Here is a 24,568-nt window from a genome sequence, read left to right as displayed (position 1 = left end):
TGAATGAATGAATTTATTTATTTATTTGTTTTTTGAAGTAACGATCAACTGACTTTCTATTCTATATTTACTGTTCAAACAATAAATGGCTCGTAGCAGCGTTTTCTTTTGCTGTTTGAGCCGAGCCGTACAGCCTGTGGCTGAACAACAACAACAACAACAACAACAACAACAACAACAACAACAACAACAACAATTCATTGAGGTATCCACAAGTAAAATCATTAAAGGGAACCTCCACTCTGACAACAAATTGACGGTTAAGTTAAATTTTAGTCTAATAGATATGATTATCGACTACTTTTGCTTTTAAATTTCCCGGGCGCAGCCATTTTGAATCTTATGACGTGTAACGGTTGTCGCTTTTGTTATTCAGCAGAAGTTCTTTTGTGTGAAACAATTGAGCAACCGTAACACGTCATTAAATCCAAGATGGCGACGCCCGGGAAATCTAAAAGCGAAAATATGCGATAATCAAATCGTGTTTTGTCCGACACTGAAATATTATTTCCATGTTTTTTTAACGAAATTTTCAAAGTAGATTGTATTTTCAACAATTTAACGTTAATATGTTTCGAGAGTGGAGGCTTCCTTTAAGACAAACTATGATTTTTATTCATTTTTGAAATACTAAGAAACGTGAATGTTGAGTTTTATAGCCATAGAGTTTTTTCAGTCGTTTCAGCGAATGACCATTTTCGGGCCTATTGATTGTCAGACTAAAGTCTACAGGACAGAGACTGACTTTGTTTATGTCTTATATGGCCAGCTGAATTTTAATCGGTCGTTCTTATAGGTTGTTGTTTATTTATTGATTTATTTATTTACTTTTTTTTTTTTTTTTTTTTTTTTTTTTTTTCTAATGGGAAGTCCTTGTTTGAAGTGGGAATCGGATGGGTTTTTTGCCTTGTTTTCAACCTTTTATGGTGCATGATTTCCTAATGGAAATCGCCGTCGTTCTTAGAGGTACTAGCACAAAGAAACTCCAGTCTCCACTCATGTTCGCATTGTTTGATGCGGGAAATAAAAGTTCTTTTTTCCTTGTTTGCATTCAACTCAAGAAGTTTTTATTCCGCCCTCCTGCAAGGCTCACCGAGTGGTTGTTTGCTTTACAGTTGTAAGCATTAATTGTTGGCTCCCAAGTGCTTTTTTCTAGCTGGCAGGTATTGTGAATGAATCCAAACTTTCATAATAACTGAATTTTGTATAGTGTCATTTGACAAAAAGGGCATAAGTTGCTTTTTATTGAAGCTAATCATTGGAGCTCCTTGGTCGAGTTTTCAAGTCCAACCCTGCTCTGCTGTATCTAAAGATTAAATTAAACTGATCTTAAATCATTCACTAGGCGGGGCTCAGCGGATTTGAGGCCAAGACTTTGCCCCATTCACACCAAGGCTTCAACAAGTTAAACACAGTTTCAGTTCATCAAAGCTGCTTTCGGATTTTTCTCGACTACAGATTTAGCACAAATGAAAGCATAAGTTAAAGCTTACTTGAATATTATGTCGAAGCTAATGGTTCAGCTTTTCTGTCACCAATTTTCATTTCCTCAGTAAACCTGGTTTAATTAAACTTGTTTTGTTGGTGTGAATGGGGCTCAACAAGACCGACATCCGCACTTGTCCGTTTCACACCTCTCGCTCAGTCAAGTCAAGGCCAAATTCAAACAAACCAACTTCACGGCAAACAAGACAAAGCCACGAAGCAAACCAGACTGAAAATGCCTTTTAAAGCCGGAGTCCGAAAGACCAAATGACAACAACACGTGTCCACTACACGACTGTGCAGATCGGTAACTCAACAGAATGTTTAGATTTCGTTTCGTTTCTAATCCAAACCAGGCAAACGCAGGCCGGATTTAGCCTCACTACACCTTAAATAAAACAGCAAATCGTTCACTCACCGCCATCCAACCGTCTATTTCACGGCCCACCCACTGCAAATCGGCTTCGCTGTAGTCTATTCAATTCATTGTGCATTTAACTCGTGACGTACTTCTCGCCCTGGACTCCTCGACCCAGTCCCACTCCGATACCTAAGCCAACTTTTCACCTTCCCTAACCCAATATTTCATCCTTTTTACGCCAACCACCTACACTTTGCACACATTTGAAAACCGCCCCAGCGCGAACTTTACTCTCTATGCTACGGGACGCACAGTTTTTCAAACCCCCAAGCCTTAATCCTCCACCGCTACAGCCCCGACAAAACTACCCTCTACAGCCATCCCACAATCCCCTGCGCCCAGTCAACGCTGGCAAAAATCACTTTCATTTTACTCTTAACCAAATCAAAAATACACAAATAGAAGCCAAACTAACAAAACCAAGCATCCGACTGATTGACTTGCTATTTGCGCGCGCCGCTAGCCTTAACCGGAAACCCGAACCCACCGAGGTCAAACTCCGCGCTGCGTGATTTCTCAAAACAGCGCGTCTTCTTTTTTAATCCTTTTATCTCTCTCTAATTCACCAATTGGAGAGTCCACCCTTCAATCAAAGCGAGGCTTGCATGCCAAAACCATTTTAAAAACCTCACACGGACTAAACATCGACCTCTTTTGTTTAAACTCTGCTGTCATCAATACCGTACCTCTAAACTTGCCCTGCCTCGCCGCCCGCTAATCAATTTAACCTGCACTCGTATAACTCAATTTTCACTCCGATCCACCAACAAATGGCTTCTTCTTCTTCTCCTCTAAACCTCGGTTTGGTCACCTACGACTCCGACTCTGATTCCTCGGTGGAGCTTGAAGAACCGAAACAGATTGCCGTTGGAAATGAGAACAGCTCCCTCGAGGTGCCTCAACAGTCATCGTCTGAAGACGATCATCCCAGCGCGAGCGTTAACGAACTCGAGGCCGGTTGCAGTGGCGTAGCACGAGAAGAACAAGAAGAACCGCTCGCCCGACCACCTGATTGCTCATCTCAAAAGCGCAAGCCCTACGCTGCAGACTTAAATCAGCTTTCTCGTGGCCTTCGCGACTTTCTGCACGCCGTACGGATTTTCCACACCCAAAAGGTCAATGTCCAACGTCAGAAAGCCGCGCTGAGCCAGTCGACTTATTCCAAGGCTCAAGAACGAATGCTCTGTGAGTTTAAGCTTTTTTTTGTTTTCCTCTTTTTACTTTATTTTATTTTTTTCCCCGTTCTTCTTTACCTTCGTTAGTTCATTTTAGATTTGCGCGAGGTTAGATTTCTCCAATTGGGGGCGTTCCTATTTACTGTAATAGTGTTTTGTTACTGAACAACTTTTCATTCGAACTTCCCACAGGTTTTCTTGGATTTGTGAGAACTAAGATATCAGACGAACAACTTAATCCTGACTGTTTTTTACGAACCAGCCTCATCGAAGAATATTGCAGATATCTTGAGGTAAAAACCCAGTTCTGTTTATGTGGGGAAGGGCGCGCAAGGTTAGAGGTCGGGGCCAAAGGGGTCTAGTAGCTCGTGCGGTTTTTAAATCTGTTTCCTTGACCCAATGAAATCAACTTTTCCGAGATTTAAATAGCAGATACTTCTTGTAAAAATCACATGAAATAATTCTGGGTACACCCCCGCCTCTCAGAAAATCAACCAGACTCTTACATGAAGTACTCTTCCAAAATTGCCCCAAAAATTCAAAATGGCGCCAAACTACACTTGCAGCGCTGTAACTCACTGTTTTCAAAGAGAAAATCAACTAACCTTTTTGAAACAGTAAATCGAAATAATGACTTCTAAGGAGTACTGGACACTTTGAAAGATGGAAATTCGAGAGTTCACGGCGAAGAAATTACGCATGGACGACATCGAAAATCAACAGGTTGGATATTGTTGAAACTTATAAATTGTTTTACTGGGACGAAAAATATTTTCCATGGTAGAGCAACCGAACTGTAGCAATCGGAAGGTCTTGCTAGGTTCGACTCTTGATAGGAGCACTCGGATTTCTCGTGGCTGTGTCACTCTGAGGAAAAAAACATCATTTCACGCGAAGCCATCAGCTGTATATAAGCTTATACCTTCTTTTCGGACACACCGCCACTAAATTAATTACTATTATTATAATTATGTAAACGCATTTTCTTTCTTCCTTCCTTGTAACTAGTATTTGTCATTGTCTGTTGTTGTTTTCTTTGTGTGGCGAGAAATAATTATAATAATGACAATAATAATAGTGGCAAATATTAACCCTTTAATTAACTGACATCAAAGAACAAATTTTCCTATCTTGTATCCATACTTTGTGAAGATATCGAGACAATCCATCTTTGGTTATCATAACCTTGATTCTCATGATCAGTCGTTTTCTTTCCATGCACAAGGGAAGCTGGTTTCTCCAATTCTAACTTTATAATCTTCTGTTTTATTTTTTTGTTCTCTTTTAGGATCAGCGTCAATGTGGTGCTGCCACAATTGCCAATCACATCAGTTCTCTCCTGTACCCAATCAAGTTTCTCCATAGAGAAGATGGCCCAGGTTTCACAACAGTTAAAATCATTCAGCAACTTAGAGCACAAGCTACCATCTTCCAGAAAGAGGGCGATTTGCAAAGACCTTCTACGAGGGAAGAATTAGAAGCTCAGAATCGCTGGCTTCCCTGGGAGGAGGTGGTTCGTGCTGTATCAGTCCAGCGAGAACGCTTTCTATCAGCTGTGCAGATGAATGCGAAGGCGAGAGAGTGCTGTGACCTGGTAATCTTAAGTTTGTACGTGTTCATCCCACCATCTCGGGGCCTTGAAATCCGAACTCTCAAAATTGTCTCAGAGCCTGGCAGCATCACAGAGCTCAGGGGATGCAATGCATTGATGATAAGAGATGATGGCGTAGTTTTGCAATTTAACGATTACAAAACAAAGAAATCTTCTGGAAAGGACGAACTAACTTTGAAGGTGAGCAAATTACTCATTGTGACTTATTTCTGTAACTCACATCACCTCAGTGATTTCTAAGAAAAAAGTGGGATTTAATAAACAGGGCCCAGTTGTTCAAAGCCCAATTAAGCTAATGCTGGGTTGGCATGAACTTTCATTCGAGTTCAATTACTAATCAATGAAAAATCTTCCAAAAGATTTTGTTCCTCAGTTTTACCTCGGACTTTTCTTTACCATAAGCTTAAAATGAGCTTTTAAAAATATAACTAATGAGTGAGGTGAAAACCTCGGTTAATTTTTAATGGAGGATTAGTGTATTCGGCTGTACTCCGAATGAGAGAGTTGCATGAAGTGACCTGTAGGAAGTAGCTACTGAGGCACTTTTAGGCTCTTATGACAGTCTTGTATTTTTAACCTTATTCTAGAATGATCACGAGCTCTGTAAGATCCTCCTGCAATTTATCAACGACTTCCGGCCAAGACTGACAAGGGAGTCCAGTGCAAACTATTTGCTCTTGGTAAGTCAGCAATTGAGTTTATGTGGATAGGATACTGGTCAGACATATGTCATCAAGTTTGGGTTGAGTGGATTAGGAAAATCACCCTCACTTGACCAAAGTAACATTTATTCCTAACCCTAACCCTAACCCTAACCCTAACCCTAACCCTAACCCTAAACCTAAACCTAACCTAACCCTAACCCTAACCCTAAACCTTACACTAAATTCTATACATAAATCCTTGAACCTTGACCGCAAATCCTAGTAATTTAATTTGCTTAATAGGCTGAACCCCGCTAGCGGGGTTGCCCAATAACTGAACCCCTTCCCGGCTTGGTGTTCAACCCTAAATTTTTAACTTAAGGTTTATGAAAAATCAACCCCAGACATTTAGTTTGCTTAAAAGACTGAACCCTAGAGCGCGGTTCAGCGAGGCACACCCCCTGACTTTATGCGTTTCAATATGGAAAATTTTTATGATTTGACTCACCAAAATTCCTTTCAGTGGAGAGGCGCTGTCAAGTTGTTCATTATCAAATTCAAACGGAAACCAGGTCTGTCAAAAGTACTCTATTTAAAAAAAAACACACAAACAATTAGTGGTGAACCCCGCTTGCGGGGTTGCCCAATAGCTGAACCCCTTCCCGGCTTGGTATTCAACCCTAAATTTTGAACTTAAGGTTTATGAAAAATCAACCCCGGACATTTAGTTTGCTTAAAAGACTGAACCCTCGAGCGCGGTTCAGCGAGGTACAGCCCCCTGACTTTATGCGTTTCAATATGGAAAATTTTTAAGATTTGACTCACCAAAATTCCTTTCAGTGGAGAGGCGCTGTCAAGTTGTTCATATCAAACGGAAACCAGGTCTGTCGAAAGTTCTCTATTGGAAAGGTTTTAAAAAAACACAAACAATTAGTGCATTTGTGCTGGCATGGGTACTTTTCACATGTTAAATCAATTATAGGCCGTAACTCTAAAATTTAGTTTGCCCAATAGGGGTTTATCTACCCTACCCGGTTTAGTATTCAACCCTTAATTTTAATTCGAAGATTTGACTCACCAAAATGCCTTTAGTGGAGAGAGACTGTCCATATCAAATTGAAGCGAAAACCCAGGCCTGTCCAAAATACTCTATCGGAAAGGTGAAATTAAAACCAATTAGTGCATTTATGCTGGGTAAATTGCCATGTCAAACGGTTAAACAAAGACAGATTCAGAGATTTGACTTACCAATTCGTTGTGTCAACAATTCCGCGTTCCAAAAACGAGCTTAGGCACGGTGAAAAAAGTCAGGGTCTATAGCGTAAGGAAAACAAAAAAACCCGACAATTAGTTCATTTGCACTGGCCACTTCGATTAAAGGGAAGTTCATCTCCTTTTCCTTAGAACCTAACAGATAACTGGGCACAGATTCGTGTTTGCTTTAAACGTCAAGGGGCGATGTTACTTTGAATGGCCGAAAAACAAAATTGCAGGGACTGAATTGTGTGATAATGGCTCGGTCTTGTTAAAAGGTTCCTACTTCTACACAGAAACCAATGTTAGTGTATGAATTGCATGTATGTATAAGAGCTCTTGAGATAAATGAGCACTTGTTTTAGATTCCGAGGCCAAGAAGGGGCGTACACGGTCAAGGTTGAAATGAAACTTCTCGGAGCTCTATTAAAGAGCAAGTGAGTGAAAAGGTACCTTTGGCGATCTCACCTGCGCCTACAGTCGGGATAAGTTAAAAGCGAGTTAAGAATATACCGAGAAGTTATACATGTTACGGTTTACGGGTCGAGAAAAAATTCACTTACCATGCTTCCAGTAGCAAAGTGCCCGCGCAATGTGAACTTTGCTCATGTAATCACGAGCTAAAACGTAATGTTCAGTAGAAAACAAACGGTTCTGATTGGACAACGCAAAGAACAGGACTTTGCTTCCCGCTGTTAACATAACACAGAGGTACGTGCAGAAAACAACCTGCTTAGGACATTAAATACACTGAGTTTCTGCAGAAACAAGAAAACAGCAATAGAGGTTATTCATACCTAATGGAACTTGCGCATCTCCATGATTTTAACTTGTGGGCGACTGAAAATTGCCAGGAAGGTTTTGCTGTTTTCATGCAACAAGACCTCACACAGCGTGTCCGTGTGCCTGGTTCCAGTTACCGGTTGGTGCTAATCTAATTATTCCGAAAATGAACTGTACCCTTTTTTATCCCGGCTCGTACAAACAACAGACCTCAGGTCCATAGAGCGATGTCATTTTATTAAGAGACAAAAGCTTATCAAAGTTCTAAAACACAGTCAAACCTGAACAATGTTTTTGCACCCACATTGCAAAGCACCTTGAACTTGACCGAAGTTTATTGTCATTTCTATTGTTAAAAAAAAACCGTTTTAATAGATCGGCCATTTCACTTTACCGACAAAAAAGCTGTCACATCCCTGCAGACGATCAACAAACAGGAAATATCTCAGTTGTCTCCCTGATGAACGAAAAGTAGTCAAATTTATACTTTCCGAAATAACTCTTCACGCACCTTTTTTTTTTTGTTTTGTTTTGTTTTGTATTTTCGCATAGAGTTTACTGTTTTAAATGTACTTAATACAAAATATATTTTTTTGACAGCCCAGGAGCGTAGCTTTCATATACGCAGATACAGCTGACATCTGGTAAAATATATTGTCACCCCCCCCCCCCAAAAAAAAAAAAAAAAAAACCCAAACCACGTTCAGTACATAAACTGCAAGGGAAAACACAGGAAATCACATTTCTCGGTAGCGAAAGCACCGGTTTAATATATGCACGCCCATATCTTTAACAGTTGATATTTAAGAGCTTAAAAGTTGGGTGCAAGCCTCGGTAGCCTAGCGCGGCCTTTAAGCCATCTGGAAACTACTGCAATCCCTCCTCAAAATTCCCCCCCCCCAATTTTTCGCAGCATGGCAGGGGTTCGTTTGCACGCCAAACGAGCCCCTATCAATGCACGCGTCTGGTGCCCAGGCCAGGCCGAGTCATGGAGCTTGCTCTTTAATTATTTAAAGGACACCACAGTCACACTAAAGCGAGTTTTAATTTATGAGGATTTCTCCAAAAATCCCCATAAATCTCGCTTTCGTGCAGCTTGGAAGAGCATCACGGCGTTTGTCCACAAGCCTCGTGCTTTCGGAAGCCATGTTTTCATATTGTATCGCTAAAGCAAGATAGACTACATAAAAAGGTATGAAATCTATTTCTTTCGCATTGTTTGTTTGTTTGTTTATTTCTTTGTCAAGAGAATATCGCACACTCGAGAGAAGTTTAGATTGAATTCGTTCTTAAATTATATTTTGGTAAAGTCAAAGTTTTGCACGGAATCGCTCCTGTTATTTGCAAATCGTTTTCCTCAATCTCATCCATCGGTTACTTAGTATGACAATTATTAGAAGGTGCTGTCGTTATAGTGATGGCCTGATGACTTAACAATTTACTTACTAGCTTATTTCAAATGAATGTTTTTGCTCAGGCTCTTTAAAATCTTCAATTTGTATTGATCAAAATTGTTAGTAGTCTCACACTTAAAGTTTGCCTGAGTGCCCAGGACCATATGAGGTGTCAGTGCAATCAGATTTGATTTTTTGCTTTGCTTGTCACTGTCTGCAGCCTCAGATAAGGCTCTGACAAGGATTTAAGTCAAGCCGTGAACTCCGAGGACTGACTGGGGTGCATTTGATGTCGCTCGACTCGGCGCACGAGGGGTACGTGCCTTCTGGGTGAGACGTACTGCTTCCATGATCAACTGGACTGGAAGGTGAATTGAGTTCAGTAGTCAGTTTAAATAGTTTGAAAGTTCTTAATGAACTGCATTCATGAGTGAGTGCAAGATTAATTTATTTAGTGATTTATTTAGTGATGGCCTGATGGCTTATCAATTTACTTACTAGCTTATTTCAAATAAATGTTCTTCCTCAGGCTCTTTAAAATCTTGAATTTGTATTGCTCCAAAGTCTCAGTGTCACACTTATAAAAAGTCATTAATGAGAATCAGATTTGATGTTTTGCTTTGCTTGTGACTGTCTGCAGCCTGACAGATGTCAGCCTCTGACAAGGATTTATTTCTGTCAAGCCGTCAACTCAGCACTGACTGACTGGGGTGCATTCATGCCGCGAGAAGCAGGCCACCAGGGCTACGTGCCTTCTGGGTGAGATGGACCCACTGCTTGCATGATCAACTGGACTGGAAGGTTAGTTGAGTTCAGTAGTCAGTTTAAAAAGTTTGAAAGTTCTTAATGAACTGCATTCATGAGTGTTAGGGTTGATTATTATTATAATTATTAATAAGTTCTAAATTAATTGTGCCCACCGATGGAACCTCATGACCATTTTAAGTCTCGAATACATATATGTCCACTGATAAATTGAATCAAAGAACCAATTCTCCTCTCTTAATTGCCCCCACACTGTGGTTAGGGAGTGTTGGTTGTTTAAAAGATCAGAAAAAAAAATCCACCTTGGCTGATAAAAATCTTAATTCTCATGACCTGGGGGGTTGAATAGTCTTTGAAATTACAAGGAGAAATTGGATGTTCAACACTCTTAGGCCCTAATGAGGCTGAATCGTGACTGATTGCAGTAAACTCACTGCAGATTCAGGCATTTTGACAACCAGAGGGTTAAGTTTAATCCCAGCTGGCAAGTTGAATGTTTTAAGCTAGGCTGGGAGTTTGATTGAAACCGATCTAAAGCAAATCAAAAAATTCTGCACTGGGGATATATTTTAGAGTTGTTCAGCTTAAGTGTATCATGCAGCTGACAACAGAAGATTGATCTATTTTGAGAAAAGCAGACATTGATTGCAGTCTTGAACTGGCTCGAAATGTTCGACCCAGTCTCATATTGTCATCACGTCGTCGTCACCATCATTAATTTGGGTGTGTTTTCTTTTTTTTTTTTTTTTTTTTAAATTTATTTTTCTGTTATTTGCAAAGCCATCTGAATTTGTATTGCTCCAAAGTCTCAGTGTCACACTTATAAAAAGTCATTAATGAGAATCAGATTTGATGTTTTGCTTTGCTTGTGACTGTCTGCAGCCTGACAGATGTCAGCCTCTGACAAGGATTTATTTCTGTCAAGCCGTCAACTCAGCACTGACTGACTGGGGTGCATTCATGCCGCGAGAAGCAGGCCACCAGGGCTACGTGCCTTCTGGGTGAGATGGACCCACTGCTTGCATGATCAACTGGACTGGAAGGTTAGTTGAGTTCAGTAGTCAGTTTAAAAAGTTTGAAAGTTCTTAATGAACTGCATTCATGAGTGTTAGGGTTGATTATTATTATAATTATTAATAAGTTCTAAATTAATTGTGCCCACCGATGGAACCTCATGACCATTTTAAGTCTCGAATACATATATGTCCACTGATAAATTGAATCAAAGAACCAATTCTCCTCTCTTAATTGCCCCCACACTGTGGTTAGGGAGTGTTGGTTGTTTAAAAGATCAGAAAAAAAAATCCACCTTGGCTGATAAAAATCTTAATTCTCATGACCTGGGGGGTTGAATAGTCTTTGAAATTACAAGGAGAAATTGGATGTTCAACACTCTTAGGCCCTAATGAGGCTGAATCGTGACTGATTGCAGTAAACTCACTGCAGATTCAGGCATTTTGACAACCAGAGGGTTAAATTTAATCCCAGCTGGCAAGTTGAATGGATTAATTTCCTGACCCAATCTCTTATCATATCATTATCGTTATCATTCTTAGGAATGTGTTTTTGGCTTGTTTCCCCTCAGGAGGATTAAGTCAAGCCGTTCAGTCAGGACTGGGGGTGCATTGGATGGCCGTTCGACTTAGGCCAGAGCCCAACGTGCCTTCTCTGTGACCTGAGTAATGCCGGAGATGTCCACTGATCGACTAAAAGACTCAAACACTCAAATTTAAAGAACATTGCGACGTGTGGGGTGGTGAGAATTAAGCATCTCTATTCGTTGTTGTGACGTCAGCATAGAGCGCTACCAATAGGTTTCCAGACTCTATTGTGACGTCCTTGATGCACTGATATAATAGAGTGTTTGCAGCCTTAATTTACATTTTTGACTCGGTGTTAGTTTTAGCTTATATGTTATATAAGGATTGGATAGTTTTATTATATTAGTTTTATTATTTTATTATTATTTTAATGTAACTTGTAAGGCGCATTTGAATATATTCATATAGATATTTGCGCCGAATAAGTAATAAATTATTTTTGAGCTGTGGTTAAGCAGAGACGTTTTACCGAGCGTGCTTTACAGGTGGCAGAATATTAGACCGAGGACTTGTTGATGGAGGTTGATGGTTTCTTACTTCTATTTGTTAAGGCGTTATGATTCAAATAAGGTTTACAAACTTTATATAAATTAGGGTTTTTAAAGGCAGTCACTTGTGGAATCGGCTCTGATTATTTGTATATGCTTGTGATTGCGAGGTCATTCTTTCTTTTGCGTCCTAATGTCACACGGTAAAACATTTGGTAATTACTAACAGAGTTATGGCAGAGTTATGGCAGATGGTATATAAGCGATTATGGGAATATTCATTTTAAAGACGTTTTATTCTGAGCTATCCTAATCAAGTCGGTCTCAGTTCACAATATTTGAAAGACGTTCAACAAACGGTTGTCTTCAGTATAGGACAAACATAAAATCCTTTTTAGCCTTCAAATATTTGCTGGCGGGTAGAAAGAAAGCCTCTGTATCCTTTCCCATTCAAACAGCAGATAATGTACGGTGGTAAATTTTTTGGTCGTTTTCCCATGCATCCTCTTTAATATTCATTGACTTAATGCTGATAGTGTTTCGACGGTATAATTTTCCGTTATTTAAAGTAGACGTATGAGGTAAACTTCCAGTTAAAATGTTTCTATTTAATCCCTCTAAAATTAAACCAATAAACGACTCAACCAAAAATATAACTGAGACTAACATTTCGTAGTAGTTCAGTTCTTTTGATAAAACTTGTTAAGAATAAATTTACAATAATCATTTGCCTATATTACGTCTCTTCTTTTAAGTAATCGACAAGATTGCTAAGGAAAAGAGAGGCAAAAGTGCCGAGCGTAAAGGAGAAGTTAAGCGAGGTTCAACGTCTACGAGCGACCTTTCACGCATTGCCTCTGTGTTATTTGCGAACGTAAATTTTACGCATGTGCACACGCCAAAATTACGCGACACTGGAAATCAACCCTTACGGTTCCCTGATTACAATTCAGATAAATACAGCAATGGACTATTAAGACATATTACCCAGCGTTTATTAAAAAAAATAAATATCACGTTTTTGTTGTCTCGGCGACGTCATTGTTGTCAATACGGCAGAAAGGAGGCCTTGAGAGCTTAATGGTAAGTGTAAAATCTCATTTCTGTTATTCACGGAAACATTTCACTTAATTTCTACTATTCACGAGACACTACTTACATTGTTTTTTATCTCTTTTTTCTAGTTTTATCTGGGTAGCATAAAGGCAAGCATTCACCAAGCGAGTCATCACGAACCTGTCAAAACACTCCGTGATATCCTGGGCAATTAGTGAGCTAAAAAGTTTCCCTTTAAGTACAACGTAAACCTCTTCATTATGGTTTATATACATTTCACCTATAATTTATATACATAGCAATAAAATGGAATAGAATAGAATGGAATGGACTGGAATGGAATGGAATGGAATGGAATGGAATAGAATAGAATAGAATAGAATAGATTAGATTAGAATAGAATAGAATAGAATAGTAGTTATACTTGTGATTTATGAAAAGTAATGGAAGGGAAAAAATTGTATTACCTCGTCTCGGACCGTCGAACGCATTGCCAAAACCTCCGAGCGTCTTATCAACGGTCGTCTTTTTCTCCTTGACTCCTTGAGTCCTTGATTTCCTGGGAATTGTTCATGAACATTTCACTTATAATGCTTGCCGCGTTAAATACAATGTCATAGTACAAATATATGATACATAGCAATAGATTTCTTGCGAAATAAGTGGCCGCAAACTTCCGTCTGTTTTACGACATAAACCTCTTCAGAATTGCCCTTGCGTCACGGTGTCCTCATTGGAAAAGAGTTCCTTGTTCTTGCTGTCTTGTCGTGGGCATGGAATTAGAAACAGCTTGTCCTGCACTTTTTCCCATTGGAAAAGACTCCGTGATTTCCTGGGAAATTAGTGAGCCAAAAAGTATCCTTTTAAGTACAACGTGAACCACTTCCTTATGGTTCATATACATTTCACCTATAATTATTCTCCCCGTATTTAGAAATTACTATATCCTTTATTTGTAAGGGATTTAATGGCCCATGATTTTGCGTTTACGTAGCACATTAACCTCTTCAGAATTGCCCTTACGCCCTCATTGGGAAAGACGTCCTACTTCATGGCAGTGGTTTCCTGTTTGGAGGTCGCAGCGATCGTTGAATGTGGAGCAGTCGGAAGGAATTGAATTTACGTCCGGGTCTCTTATCAATGAATCACATTTTTTCGCATTGGAAAAGACTCCGTGATTTCCTGGGCAATAAGTGGGCCAAAAAGTATCCTTTTAAGTACAACGTAAACCACTTCCTTATGGTTCATATACATTTCACCTATAATTATTCTCCCCGTATTTAGAAATGACAATGTCCTTAATCTGCAGTGGATTCAGTGGCCCATGATTTTGCGTTTACGTACCACATAACCCTCCTCAGAATTGCCCTTACGTCACGGTGTCCTCATTGGCAAAGAGTTCCTTGTTCTTGCTGTCTTGTCGTGGGCATGGAATTAGAAACAGCCTGTCCTGCACTTTTTGCCATTGGAAAAGACTCCGTGATTTCCTGGGAAATTAGTGAGACAAAAAGTATCCTTTTAAGTACAACGTGAACCACTTCCTTATGGTTCATATACATTTCACCTATAATTATTCTCCCCGTATTTAGAAATTACTATATCCTTTATTTGTAAGGGATTTAATGGCCCATGATTTTGCGTTTACGTAGCACATTAACCTCTTCAGAATTGCCCTTACGCCCTCATTGGGAAAGACGTCCTACTTCATGGCAGTGGTTTCCTGTTTGGAGGTCGCAGCGATCGTTGAATGTGGAGCAGTCGGAAGGAATCGAATTTACGTCCGGGTCTCTTATCAATGAATCACATTTTTTCTCATTGGAAAACACTCCGTGATATCCTGGGCAATTAGTGAGCTAAAAAGTTTCCCTTTAAGTACAACGTAAACCTCTTCATTATGGTTTATATACATTTCACCTATAATTTATATACATAGCAATAAAATGGAATAGAATAGAATGGAATGGACTGGAATGGAATGGAATGGAATGGAATGGAATGGAATAGAATAGAATAGAATAGAATAGATTAGATTAGAATAGAATAGAATAGAATAGAATAGAATAGAATAGTAGTTATACTTGTGATTTATGAAAAGTAATGGAAGGGAAAAAATTGTATTACCTCGTCTCGGACCGTCGAACGCATTGCCAAAACCTCCGAGCGTCTTATCGAACGGTCGTCTTTTTCTCCTTGACTCCTTGAGTCCTTGATTTCCTGGGAATTGTTCATGAACATTTCACTTATAATGCTTGCCGCGTTAAATACAATGTCATAGTACAAATATAAGATACATAGCAATAGATTTCTTGCGAAATAAGTGGCCGAAAACTTCCGTCTGTTTTACGACATAAACCTCTTCAGAATTGCCCTTGCGTCACGGTGTCCTCATTGGAAAAGATTTCCTTGTTCTTGCTGTCTTGTCGTGGGCATGGAATGAGAAACACTTTGTCTTGCCAATGGATAACATTTTTTCGCATTGGAAAAGACTCCGTGATTTCCTGGGAAATGAGTGAGCCAAAAAGTATCCTTTTAAGTACAACGTGAACCACTTCCTTATGGTTCATATACATTTCACCTATAATTATTCTCCCCGTATTTAGAAATGACGATATCTTTAATTTGAAGTGGATTTAGTGGCCCATGTACGTACCAAATTAACCTCTTCAGAATTGCCCTTACGCCCTCATTGGGAAAGACGTCCTACTTCATGGCAGTGGTTTCCTGTTTGGAGGTCGCAGCGATCGTTGAATGTGGAGCAGTCGGAAGGAATTGAATTTACGTCCGGGTCTCTTATCAATGAATCACATTTTTTCGCATTGGAAAAGACTCCGTGATTTCCTGGGCAATTAGTGGGCCAAAAAGTATCCTTTTAAGTACAACGTAAACCACTTCCTTATGGTTCATATACATTTCACCTATAATTATTCTCTCCGTATTTAGCAATGACTATGTCCTTTATCTGAAGTGGATTCAGTGGCCCATGATTTTGCGTTTACGTACCACATAAACCTCTTCAGAATTGCCCTAACGTCACGGTGTCCTCATTGGCAAATACTTCATCACAGTGCTTGTCTTGCCAATGGATAACATTTTTTCGCATTGGAAAACACTCCGTGATATCCTGGGAAATGAGTGAGACAAAAAGTTTCCTTTTAAGTACAACATAAACCTTTTCGTTATGGTTCATATACATTTCACTTATAATTTAGATACAATTAGCAATAGAATGGAATCGAAAAGAATATAATAGAAGTTATACTTGTGATTGATTTTAAAAAAATGGAAAAAGTAGGAATGGAATTAAAAGTAATGGAAAATAAAAAAAATTGTCTTACTTGTAAATTTGCACACAAAAACTTTTTACCATTTAATTTAATAATTATTATATTTCAGGAACATGTCCTTTCCGTCTTACGCAATAACAAGGTCTTTAATCTCTTGGGGAATAAGAGGCCGAAAATTTCCGTCCGTCTTACGACATAAACCTCTTCAGAATTGCCCTTACGTCACGGTGTCCTCATTGGAAAATACTTCATCGCAGTGCGTTCCTGTTTAGTGGTCGTGGCGATCGTTGAATGTGGATTATTCCTTGTTCTTGCTTTCTTGCCGAGGGCATTGCCATAACATCTGGGTGTCTTATCAATGGATTACATTTTTTCGCATTGGAAAACACTCCGTTATATCCTGGGAAATGAGTGAGACAAAAAGTTTCCCTTTAAGTACAACGTAAACCACTTCCTTATGGTTCATATACATTTCACCTATAATTATTCTCCCCGTATTTAGCAATGACTATGTCCTTCATTTGTAGTGGATTCAGTGGCCCATGATTTTGCGTTTACGTACCACATAAACCTCTTCAGAATTGCCCTAACGTCACGGTGTCCTCATTGGCAAATACTTCATCACAGTGCGTTCCTGTGTAGTGGTCGTGGCGATCGTTGAATGTGGATTATTCCTTGTTCTTGCTTTCTTGCCGAGGGCATTGCCATAACGTCTGGGTGTCCTATCATTGGATGACATTTTTTCGCATCGGAAAACACTCCGTGATATCCTGGGAAATGAGTGAGACAAAAAGTTTCCTTTTAAGTACAACGTAAACCACTTCCTTATGGTTCATATACATTTCACCTATAATTATTCTCCCCGTATTTAGCAATGACTATGTCCTTCATTTGTAGTGGATTCAGTGGCCCATGATTTTGCGTTTACGTACCACATAAACCTCTTCAGAATTGCCCTAACGTCACGGTGTCCTCATTGGCAAATACTTCATCACAGTGCGTTCCTGTGTAGTGGTCGTGGCGATATTTGAATGTGGATTATTCCTTGTTCTTGCTTTCTTGCCGAGGGCATTGCCATAACGTCTGGGTGTCCTATCATTGGATTACATTTTTTCGCATCGGAAAACACTCCGTGATATCCTGGGAAATGAGTGAGACAAAAAGTTTCCTTTTAAGTACAACATAAACCTTTTCGTTATGGTTCATATACATTTCACTTATAATTTAGATACAATTAGCAATAGAATGGAATCGAAAAGAATATAATAGAAGTTATACTTGTGATTGATTTTAAAAAAATGGAAAAAGTAGGAATGGAATTAAAAGTAATGGAAAATAAAAAAAATTGTCTTACTTGTAAATTTGCACACAAAAACTTTTTACCATTTAATTTAATAATTATTATATTTCAGGAACATGTCCTTTCCGTCTTACGCAATAACAAGGTCTTTAATCTCTTGGGGAATAAGAGGCCGAAAATTTCCGTCTGTCTTACGACATAAACCTCTTCAGAATTGCCCTTACGTCACGGTGTCCTCATTGGAAAATACTTCATCGCAGTGCGTTCCTGTTTAGTGGTCGTGGCGATCGGAAATGAGTGAGACAAATTTGCACACAAAAACTTTTTACCATTTAATTTAATAATTATTATATTTCAGGAACATGTCCTTTCCGTATTACTAGTAAATAAAAACGTGTGATATACATGTCCTTCCCGTATTTGGCAATAACCAAGTCTTTAATATGCTGTGGTGTTAGGGGACCAAAGAGTTTGCGTTTACGTACCACATAAAACTCTTCAGAATTGCCCTTACGTCACGTGTCTTATCAATAGATGTTCGTTTTCGCATTGGTCGACCCGGCGATCGTTGGACCTCAATTATTTCGAAAAATGAGATTACAAATATATAGCCTTACAGCAGAAAAAAAAATCACTGAAAAGAATGCAAAAATGTATGTCGTTGCCAAGATGAGTCTTGTGATTTGTGGAATTTTAAGGACCCGTCAGTATGCAACTTTAAAACATTTTGTCCATTTTCCAGGTTTATGTCTCTTGTACAGCCTTTTAGAAATTGTACAGGAGACCTCTGAAGATAGCTTTTATGACCCGTGCAGTTTTTATGTTTAACGATAATAATTATTTTCAAGCTTACAGTCCGTCGCTAACAAAAACCTCGCGAGGATAATAAAGATAAAACTCTTAAGAAATTAAAGTAATAAACGCAAGGTGTGCAGAAACTAACGCGTTTATTTTCCACGCTTAAAACTATTTTCTGTTAAAATGTGAACGTTAAAACTTTTTTTAAGGTTTTTGTAATCCCGATGGTTATTAAAAATGCAGGACTACCTAAATAACTGTTCCATTTACTACTATTATTATTTTTATTGTTTAAACTAGTGGAAATTCTTTTAAATCTGTTACTACGTTAAGCCTTTTTGTTTTTCTCCATATCTGTATTTATAAGCTCTTTTGACTTTGGTAAAAATAATGTTCCCGTATTCGTCTTGTCCCTCGGCGATTAGTTTTATAACTGTTTGCGGGACCAGCCATTCTTGTTGTTATTTTAATCAAATAAAGTTTTGTTGTTTGTTGTTAGCGGGGAAAACGACCGAAAAATAGATGTAGAATATTTTCCGAAACGATGCGTAAGTATAAATTATTTCAAGAGAGGCTCGTAAAGAGAAGTAAGAATTTTCAGCAAAAGCGTCCCGAAAAAAGGTGATTCTTCCTGCGAAAAAAGAAAACAAAAGAAAATAATTAATTGAAATCAAACGCTAATATCCTACTTGCAATAGATAGCATTTAAAATGACTTTATTTGCTACATACCTGTCGAAATGCTGGGGTTTTTTTTTACTAGCTCTTGCATTCTCCAACGCGATGATGATTGTTTTGTATAATTTGAGCGACAGTCGACTCTGTTTGACAGACAAATTAAAATGAAAATCGAAGTGTCCATTGACCGTCATGTAAAAAGTTTGTTTTTTTATTTTTAAGGTTACCTTATACCTTCAGAGGTGTCTCGAGTCTAAGCGATGTAGCGAGTCCGGTTTAAACTGTAGATACCTACACCCTTATATCAAATTAAAGCTTATAGAGCTGGCTATCAAACTAAGCCAAGAATATTGAAATAAAAATAAATGCCGAATTTTTAGCGCTGTTTTCTAGAATCAATATTTCACTTGCTAGAGCCACTTATTCTACGTAGGCATGTCTCCTTTGTCGCTGTTTTCTCCTCTCTAGAGCGTATCGCGCTTCTCTGCATAAAATAGGATTTACAAACGGAGCCTCCCTGCCAAACGCCCCGCGTCTTTCTCTGATTGCGGTTTGAAAAGCTGCATGTAACTGCTCATTGTAAAAGTAGCGAGGAGTGGGAAAAGCGTAGCCTGTTGCGAGTGCACGAGATGCTATTTCGAACCTTCCCAGAGACGGCTGAATATTTGAAGGAGGATTTTGGCTGTCGAAAACCGATCGAATGTCTATTAATAATCGGTCATACAAGTCGACGCCGTAGCAGTCAGCGAGAATATTTGCGTTATCGATGGCAATTGAACCTCTTATTTGACGTAGCTGCGTTTCTAAAAAATTACGCCCCTCTCGCCAATACCTCTGATCCACATCACAGTCACTTCTTCCCGGATCGCGCGGTGCTTCTTGTGTGTCGTATCCTAAAAGCCGACTTCTTTTCTCTACAAAGGTTGTCAGAGCACCATGAAAAATACGAAATTGCTCGGGATATTGATTACCCACTACCTTCGTTATGGATTCGTCTCGGCATGGTTCATCTTGAACAAAAAGACCGTGAAGTTTAGTTATTTTTAAACTCGGTAGCCCGTCTCCATCCCCAAAATTTTCATCGGGTGGATATTGTAGACATAATCGCAGATAAGCAGATTCGTAACGGCTATCTTGCGCTGTGCGGACATTCGAAGGGAGAAGGCTATTGTCGTTGGTGATTTTGTTGTCCAAAAACGAAGCGACTTCGGGAATTACGCGCAAGGCATGCCTCCAGGTTAAATCGACTTGCTTTAAAACTGGAAAGCGGTAAACAGCCCATGAGAGTGTCAGTAGTTCTCTGAGGTAGTTGTAACTTAGGTGGATTTCGCGATTGTTAGCAAGATCAAAAGCCACACTTAGACAGTGCACGTTTCGTGAGCGGCCTAAAACATCGATTTGCTTCGCAATTTGTAGATTTTGTAAGAAGACATGATAGGTCTCCAGATCACTTAGATGCGTTATCATCGAAGAAATATTTTCAATCATAGCGGCTTCCGTAGAATCTGAAATTGAAGGCCTAACTGATAATGAACTCTCGCATCGAGCGGACTCTATGAAAGTTCGAAATTTTAAATCAGAAACATATAATGCGAAATCTGCACGTGTCCGACATCCTGTAGCCAACCGAATGGATTTTGGTAGAGTTTCTTCGTCTGCGGCGCGGGTAGCTGCCCCTTCACTCCCATGGTCCTGTGTAGATGTAGCTTCCTCATCGTTGTCGTCATCGTCTTCCGGTGGAGATTCTATTTCCTGGAAAGGTGGCAGAGAGAAACAACTTTAAGACACATGACCATGATAAGGACTTTCCTATATTAAACAATTATTCCATTATTTAGGATATCAGAAAAACCGAATGAAATGATTGTTTTGTTATACATAGTTTTGAGGAGAATAATGACAAACACACCATCGCAAGGAACCTGAATTGAATATTATGGTTATTGGAAATCGTGGAGTGCGGGCTACGCGAATTAGCTATAGAAGAAGTGCTCCTGATAGGAGCACTCGGATTTCTTTTTTCCGAGTATGCTTACGTCACTTTCTAGAATAATCATCATTCTCATTCATTCACCAGGCTGGAAATATACCATCACATTCCTTTCATATCCCACACGTTCGACATTCAAATCCTTGCAGTATGCAGGATGTTTGTCCCATGAACCTAGTTTAATGGCCTTAGCTCCCACGAGTCTCCTGTAGCTCAGTGGTAGAGCATCCGAACTAGTAATCGGAAGGTCTTAGGTTCGACTCCTGATAGGAGCACTCGGATTTCTTTTTTCCGAGTATGCCTGCGTCACTTTCTAGAATAATCATCGTTCTCAGATGAAGTAATATATCAAACACGAGGATGAGTGTTTCATCAGATATCCAAAGGCTAAGAAGTAAGCTGAGAAAACGAAGCGCAGCCGAGTTTTTTTGAACGACTTCGAGGTGTTTGGATATCTGATGAAACACACTTTCGAGTGTTTGATATGAATTTATGATGCGTCTTTTTACCTGAGACATTTCCTCACCAGCATCCGTTGGACCACTGGCCTGTGTAATGGTACTTGTTTGCGAGGCTGCGACGTCAGATTCTTCCGCGGGGACAGTTGGAGTTTGGTGGGCAGGTGAACTTACGCGAAAATCGGCTCTTTCTTTTAACACTGGTAGTAAATAGGTCGCTTCGGTTTTCTGTGTTACGAGGCGAACTGCTCGATCGATCGAAACATTATCTAAATCTTTAAGGACCATTAAAACGGAGCCAAGGTACATTGCGACGACTTCAAATCCGTACGACAAATAAAGACCTAGAGCCGATTTATTCTTAAAACAGCCTGCCAATTGAAGCCATACGTTCACGGTATATTGGCGTCGCGCGTTTAAATTTAGATTATGCAGCGCTTCTAAACCTGTTGCGATGCAGATGTCTCCTAGACATTTTCCTTTTTTGTCGACGCTTCTAATACAATAACTTAATTCCCAAATAGTTTTACGGGTTGTCTGCAATATGCCGCTGTGAATTTGTAATAAGGGTAGAGGTTCCATAAGAGAAGGGTCATAAGTGTTTTTCTTGAACATCGCAATAGCACAGGGAGTACCGTTTGATTTGTCAAACGCAATCACCGTCAACCGATCCCCCTCTCCAAGAAAAGATTTCGAAAGCTCGTTCTTATACGTATTTAAGTTAAGTTGATTTTTGGAAGCTTCTTCCGGATCTAGCATTGATTGCAAAATACTTAGTTCGCACGATTCAGAAAGTGACTGCCCATCTGGATAAATCTGCGTGAGAAAAAAAAAATGGAAAGGTAAATTCGGACGAACACTTATCGAAGGCCTTACTGAATAACAAGGAAAACAGAAATAAACGTTGGCACCCTGTGAAGTTTTGCAAATACCTCCATTAATTATTTTACACGATAATATTTACGCGATGGCCAATTCAACTAAGTTGGCCGTCAGCGAATACTAGAGAGATTTAGCATCGCCTTTACAGCAAACGGCAAACGCCAGGCCGGCTGAAGTTTTCTCTTTGATGAAAAAAAAAATGAAGCTTTTTTGGTTTAAGCTTATCTTCACCCAGTCGGCAACAGCTATCGAGCAAACACGAAAAAGAGAGAGGTGAGTTAGAGAAACACAAGTTTATGCATTTTAGAACAAGCAGCGGCTTGACGTTTCCTGTTTGGCGTGAGCCGTAAACGCGAAGCTGAATCGTAGATTGAAAACTTTGAGACTAGACTACGCTGTACCCTGCGATCAGGTGGTCCTTCTTGCCTTTTTGTTTGGGAGAGGAGGGGAAAAGTTTTTTTCATCCCCTTTTCCAGACAAAAAAAACCCGCCTGATCGTAGGTTAAATACGCGGCGGAGTGCAAGTTTCACACCTTTTTTTTGCGATAAATACAATCGTCGCCTTTTCGCAGCGCAGTCGAAAAGTCTTCTATTTTTGTGCGTAGAAAAACAAGCCGTTAAAGTTATTTAGGAAAATAATTGTTCTAGCATAAGTAAGTTACGAGAACAAGGACTATCTTAAGCCCTATGCACACCAACAAAGCATGTTTAATTACACCAGGTTTAACAAAATGAAAATTGGTGAGAGAAAGCTGAACCGTGCGCTTTGACGTAGGATGCAAGTAAACTTTAACTTGCTTTCATTTGTACTAAATCTGTAGTCCACAAAAATCGCCGAAACCAGCTTTTATGAACGAAACAATTTTAACTGTTTAACTAAACAGCTTTTAAACGTGTTTAAACCTTGGTGTGAATGGGGCACTAAGAAAACTTCTAAGAAAATAAAGTAGCGTTTAAATTTTGCCTTTCAATGAATGCGTTAAGTCGAAAATTAGCCTCTACAATGAATAAAGTTGGATGTAAAAAAGCTCTTGTAGTTGAATTGTTCACTTAATAAATGTTCTACAAACCCACTTACCGCTACTCTGAAGTCACAGTGTGTTAGTGCGTTGATGTGAGTGAACGCCATGCTGGAAACTGTAGATGATCAAAACGGAACTCGCCGGCTCTGGATAAATAGAGTACTTCAACTATGTTGAATAAAAATTAGAAAACGCTGAACAAACAAGATACTGTATACGGAGGATATATAATAGATCAAATCTGCTTAAATTACTCAACAAGATTGTGATATGTGATAGAGATGATATATATGTTTCTCAATGCTTTAAAATTCTGGCTAGTTCTCAGTCCTTGGCTTTCCAATGTGTTTCCCTGGAAACCAAACACTCGTGCCAAATTTGGTGAAATGATTTGAAAGCCTGTACGCAAAAGCTGGGAAACCTGTGTAACTACTCAATGATTTAATAGTACACTGACTGTACATCGTACAGTCAGAGTTTTCATTGATCCATAATAATAATGACGTCATTGTACAGCGGCTGGTTCATTCGCCATCTTGTACAGCAGCGTAGTTCAGTGTAAGGTAAGATCTTAACTAGTTTCAACATAGTTTAACTATTAAAAACAATGATATGATGTAGACAAAGCACAGCGGGAATATGGACCTTTAAATTCAAGTTTCTAGTAAAATCTTGCTGACTTTTAGCTTGCATTCGATCGATCTTATTCCTCGTGGATTCAGTTAAGTTATCCATGATTCTTAGGATGTTGCTTCAAGTCAAACTCTAGATACTGTGAAGCACTGATTGTCAAGGCAAACGATTTCTAGCGTTTATTCCAGTTATAACTATTCCCCAACCAGATCAATCGAACGCGAATTCGCTACTTCAGATAATCCTTTTATTTCGTGGTGACATAATAGAAACCTCGACTCCCGATAACTCGAACCATCGCTAACTTTACCCTCGATAACTCGAACCTTTTTCAATTTCCCTTGAAGATTCGAGTTATCGGGAGTTGACTGTATTGTTCAATTATTTTTTTATATGATTCACAGCTTATGGTTGAGGGTAAAAAGATCACCGAGAATATCAGTTAGATGTCTGCTTTTTACACGTGATGAAGTCCAAGTTCCTCAATGATGTATGCTCTAGTCGATTCTTCGTCTGCTTGTAGCACTTGTAGTGAATGACAGATAGAATGAAATATACAGCTTATGGCTTCACATGTAAGTCTTGAGATATGATGAGTAGGTCTACTGAACTATACATGTATATATGGTCTCCTTTTGCGTCTGCATTGATATTTTATGTTGAAAAGCTCTGTTCAGAGCATGAAATAATAAAGATTTTGAATTTTCACCTGCAAGTAGTAAACCTTTATTTAACTAGGGTAATCCCTTTAGAATACTCTGTTATGAATAGGAGCCCTACATTAAAACTAATAAAAAAAACAAGATAATAGCTCACTATCTTGTCTTTTATCTATTATATGGCTAT

The 24,568-nt window shown here is 39.1% G+C and overlaps 3 protein-coding genes and 2 long non-coding RNA genes across 9 annotated transcripts in view; 3 read left to right on the top strand and 2 right to left on the bottom strand.

Moving 5' to 3' along the window:
- The window catches only part of LOC146449756 (uncharacterized), a 58,600-nt gene that overhangs the window by 14,154 nt on the left and 19,878 nt on the right, over positions 1-24,568 (top strand). The gene's annotated exons all lie outside the window — the stretch shown is intronic.
- LOC146449761 (uncharacterized) lies at positions 4-1,415 on the bottom strand. Of its 2 annotated transcripts, none has more exons than XR_014860701.1 (2): positions 171-1,415; positions 4-140 (listed from the first exon to the last, which is right to left on the bottom strand). It is a non-coding gene; the product is annotated as an uncharacterized LOC146449761 (long non-coding RNA). The 2 variants fall into 2 exon arrangements; XR_014860702.1 differs by having other exon boundaries at positions 174-1,415.
- On the top strand, positions 2,243-3,494 carry LOC146449760 (uncharacterized). Its single transcript, XM_085101906.1, has 2 exons — positions 2,243-3,091; positions 3,274-3,494. The coding sequence occupies exons 1-2, from the start codon at positions 2,677-2,679 to the stop codon at positions 3,441-3,443; spliced, it is 585 nt and encodes a 194-aa protein (XP_084958032.1). The 5' UTR covers positions 2,243-2,676; the 3' UTR covers positions 3,444-3,494.
- LOC146449759 (uncharacterized) lies at positions 3,602-5,498 on the top strand. The gene is made up of 3 exons (XM_085101904.1): positions 3,602-3,804; positions 4,370-4,873; positions 5,281-5,498. Exons 1-3 carry the CDS (start codon positions 3,745-3,747, stop codon positions 5,401-5,403), a joined length of 687 nt encoding a protein of 228 aa, XP_084958030.1. The 5' UTR covers positions 3,602-3,744; the 3' UTR covers positions 5,404-5,498.
- LOC146449758 (uncharacterized) lies at positions 11,142-23,571 on the bottom strand. Of its 4 annotated transcripts, XM_085101331.1 has the most exons (3): positions 14,800-23,571; positions 14,023-14,165; positions 11,142-13,237 (listed from the first exon to the last, which is right to left on the bottom strand). In XM_085101331.1, exons 1-2 carry the CDS (start codon positions 14,911-14,913, stop codon positions 14,064-14,066), a joined length of 216 nt encoding a protein of 71 aa, XP_084957457.1. In that variant the 5' UTR covers positions 14,914-23,571; the 3' UTR covers positions 11,142-13,237; positions 14,023-14,063. The 4 variants fall into 4 exon arrangements, 2 of the variants coding, with proteins under 2 accessions (XP_084957457.1, XP_084957456.1); XM_085101330.1 differs by having other exon boundaries at positions 11,142-14,165; XR_014860600.1 differs by having other exon boundaries at positions 11,151-13,237; positions 14,023-23,561.

This window comes from Pavona decussata, unplaced genomic scaffold (assembly GCF_977016875.1).
Source record: "Pavona decussata unplaced genomic scaffold, jaPavDecu1.1 SCAFFOLD_602, whole genome shotgun sequence".
In the NCBI taxonomy this organism is placed as follows: Eukaryota; Metazoa; Cnidaria; class Anthozoa; order Scleractinia; family Agariciidae; genus Pavona; species Pavona decussata.
Note: the sequence above shows the minus strand (reverse complement) of the source record. Positions and strands in the feature narration are given on the sequence as shown.

Excerpts from the sequence above, each read along its gene's own strand:
- LOC146449759 (XM_085101904.1), top strand. The coding sequence starts at position 3,745 with ATGGAAATTCGAGAGTTCACGGCGAAGAAATTACGCATGGACGACATC. Across the intron at positions 3,805-4,369 it reads ACGACATCGAAAATCAACAG|GATCAGCGTCAATGTGGTGC; the intron begins GTTGGATATTGT and ends GTTCTCTTTTAG. Across the intron at positions 4,874-5,280 it reads AGGACGAACTAACTTTGAAG|AATGATCACGAGCTCTGTAA; the intron begins GTGAGCAAATTA and ends ACCTTATTCTAG.
- LOC146449760 (XM_085101906.1), top strand. The coding sequence starts at position 2,677 with ATGGCTTCTTCTTCTTCTCCTCTAAACCTCGGTTTGGTCACCTACGAC. Across the intron at positions 3,092-3,273 it reads GGCTCAAGAACGAATGCTCT|GTTTTCTTGGATTTGTGAGA; the intron begins GTGAGTTTAAGC and ends AACTTCCCACAG.
- LOC146449758 (XM_085101330.1), bottom strand. The coding sequence starts at position 14,913 with ATGTTCATGAACAATTCCCAGGAAATCAAGGACTCAAGGAGTCAAGGA. Across the intron at positions 14,166-14,799 it reads GTTCGACGGTCCGAGACGAG|GAAATCACGGAGTCTTTTCC; the intron begins GTAATACAATTT and ends CTAATTTCCCAG.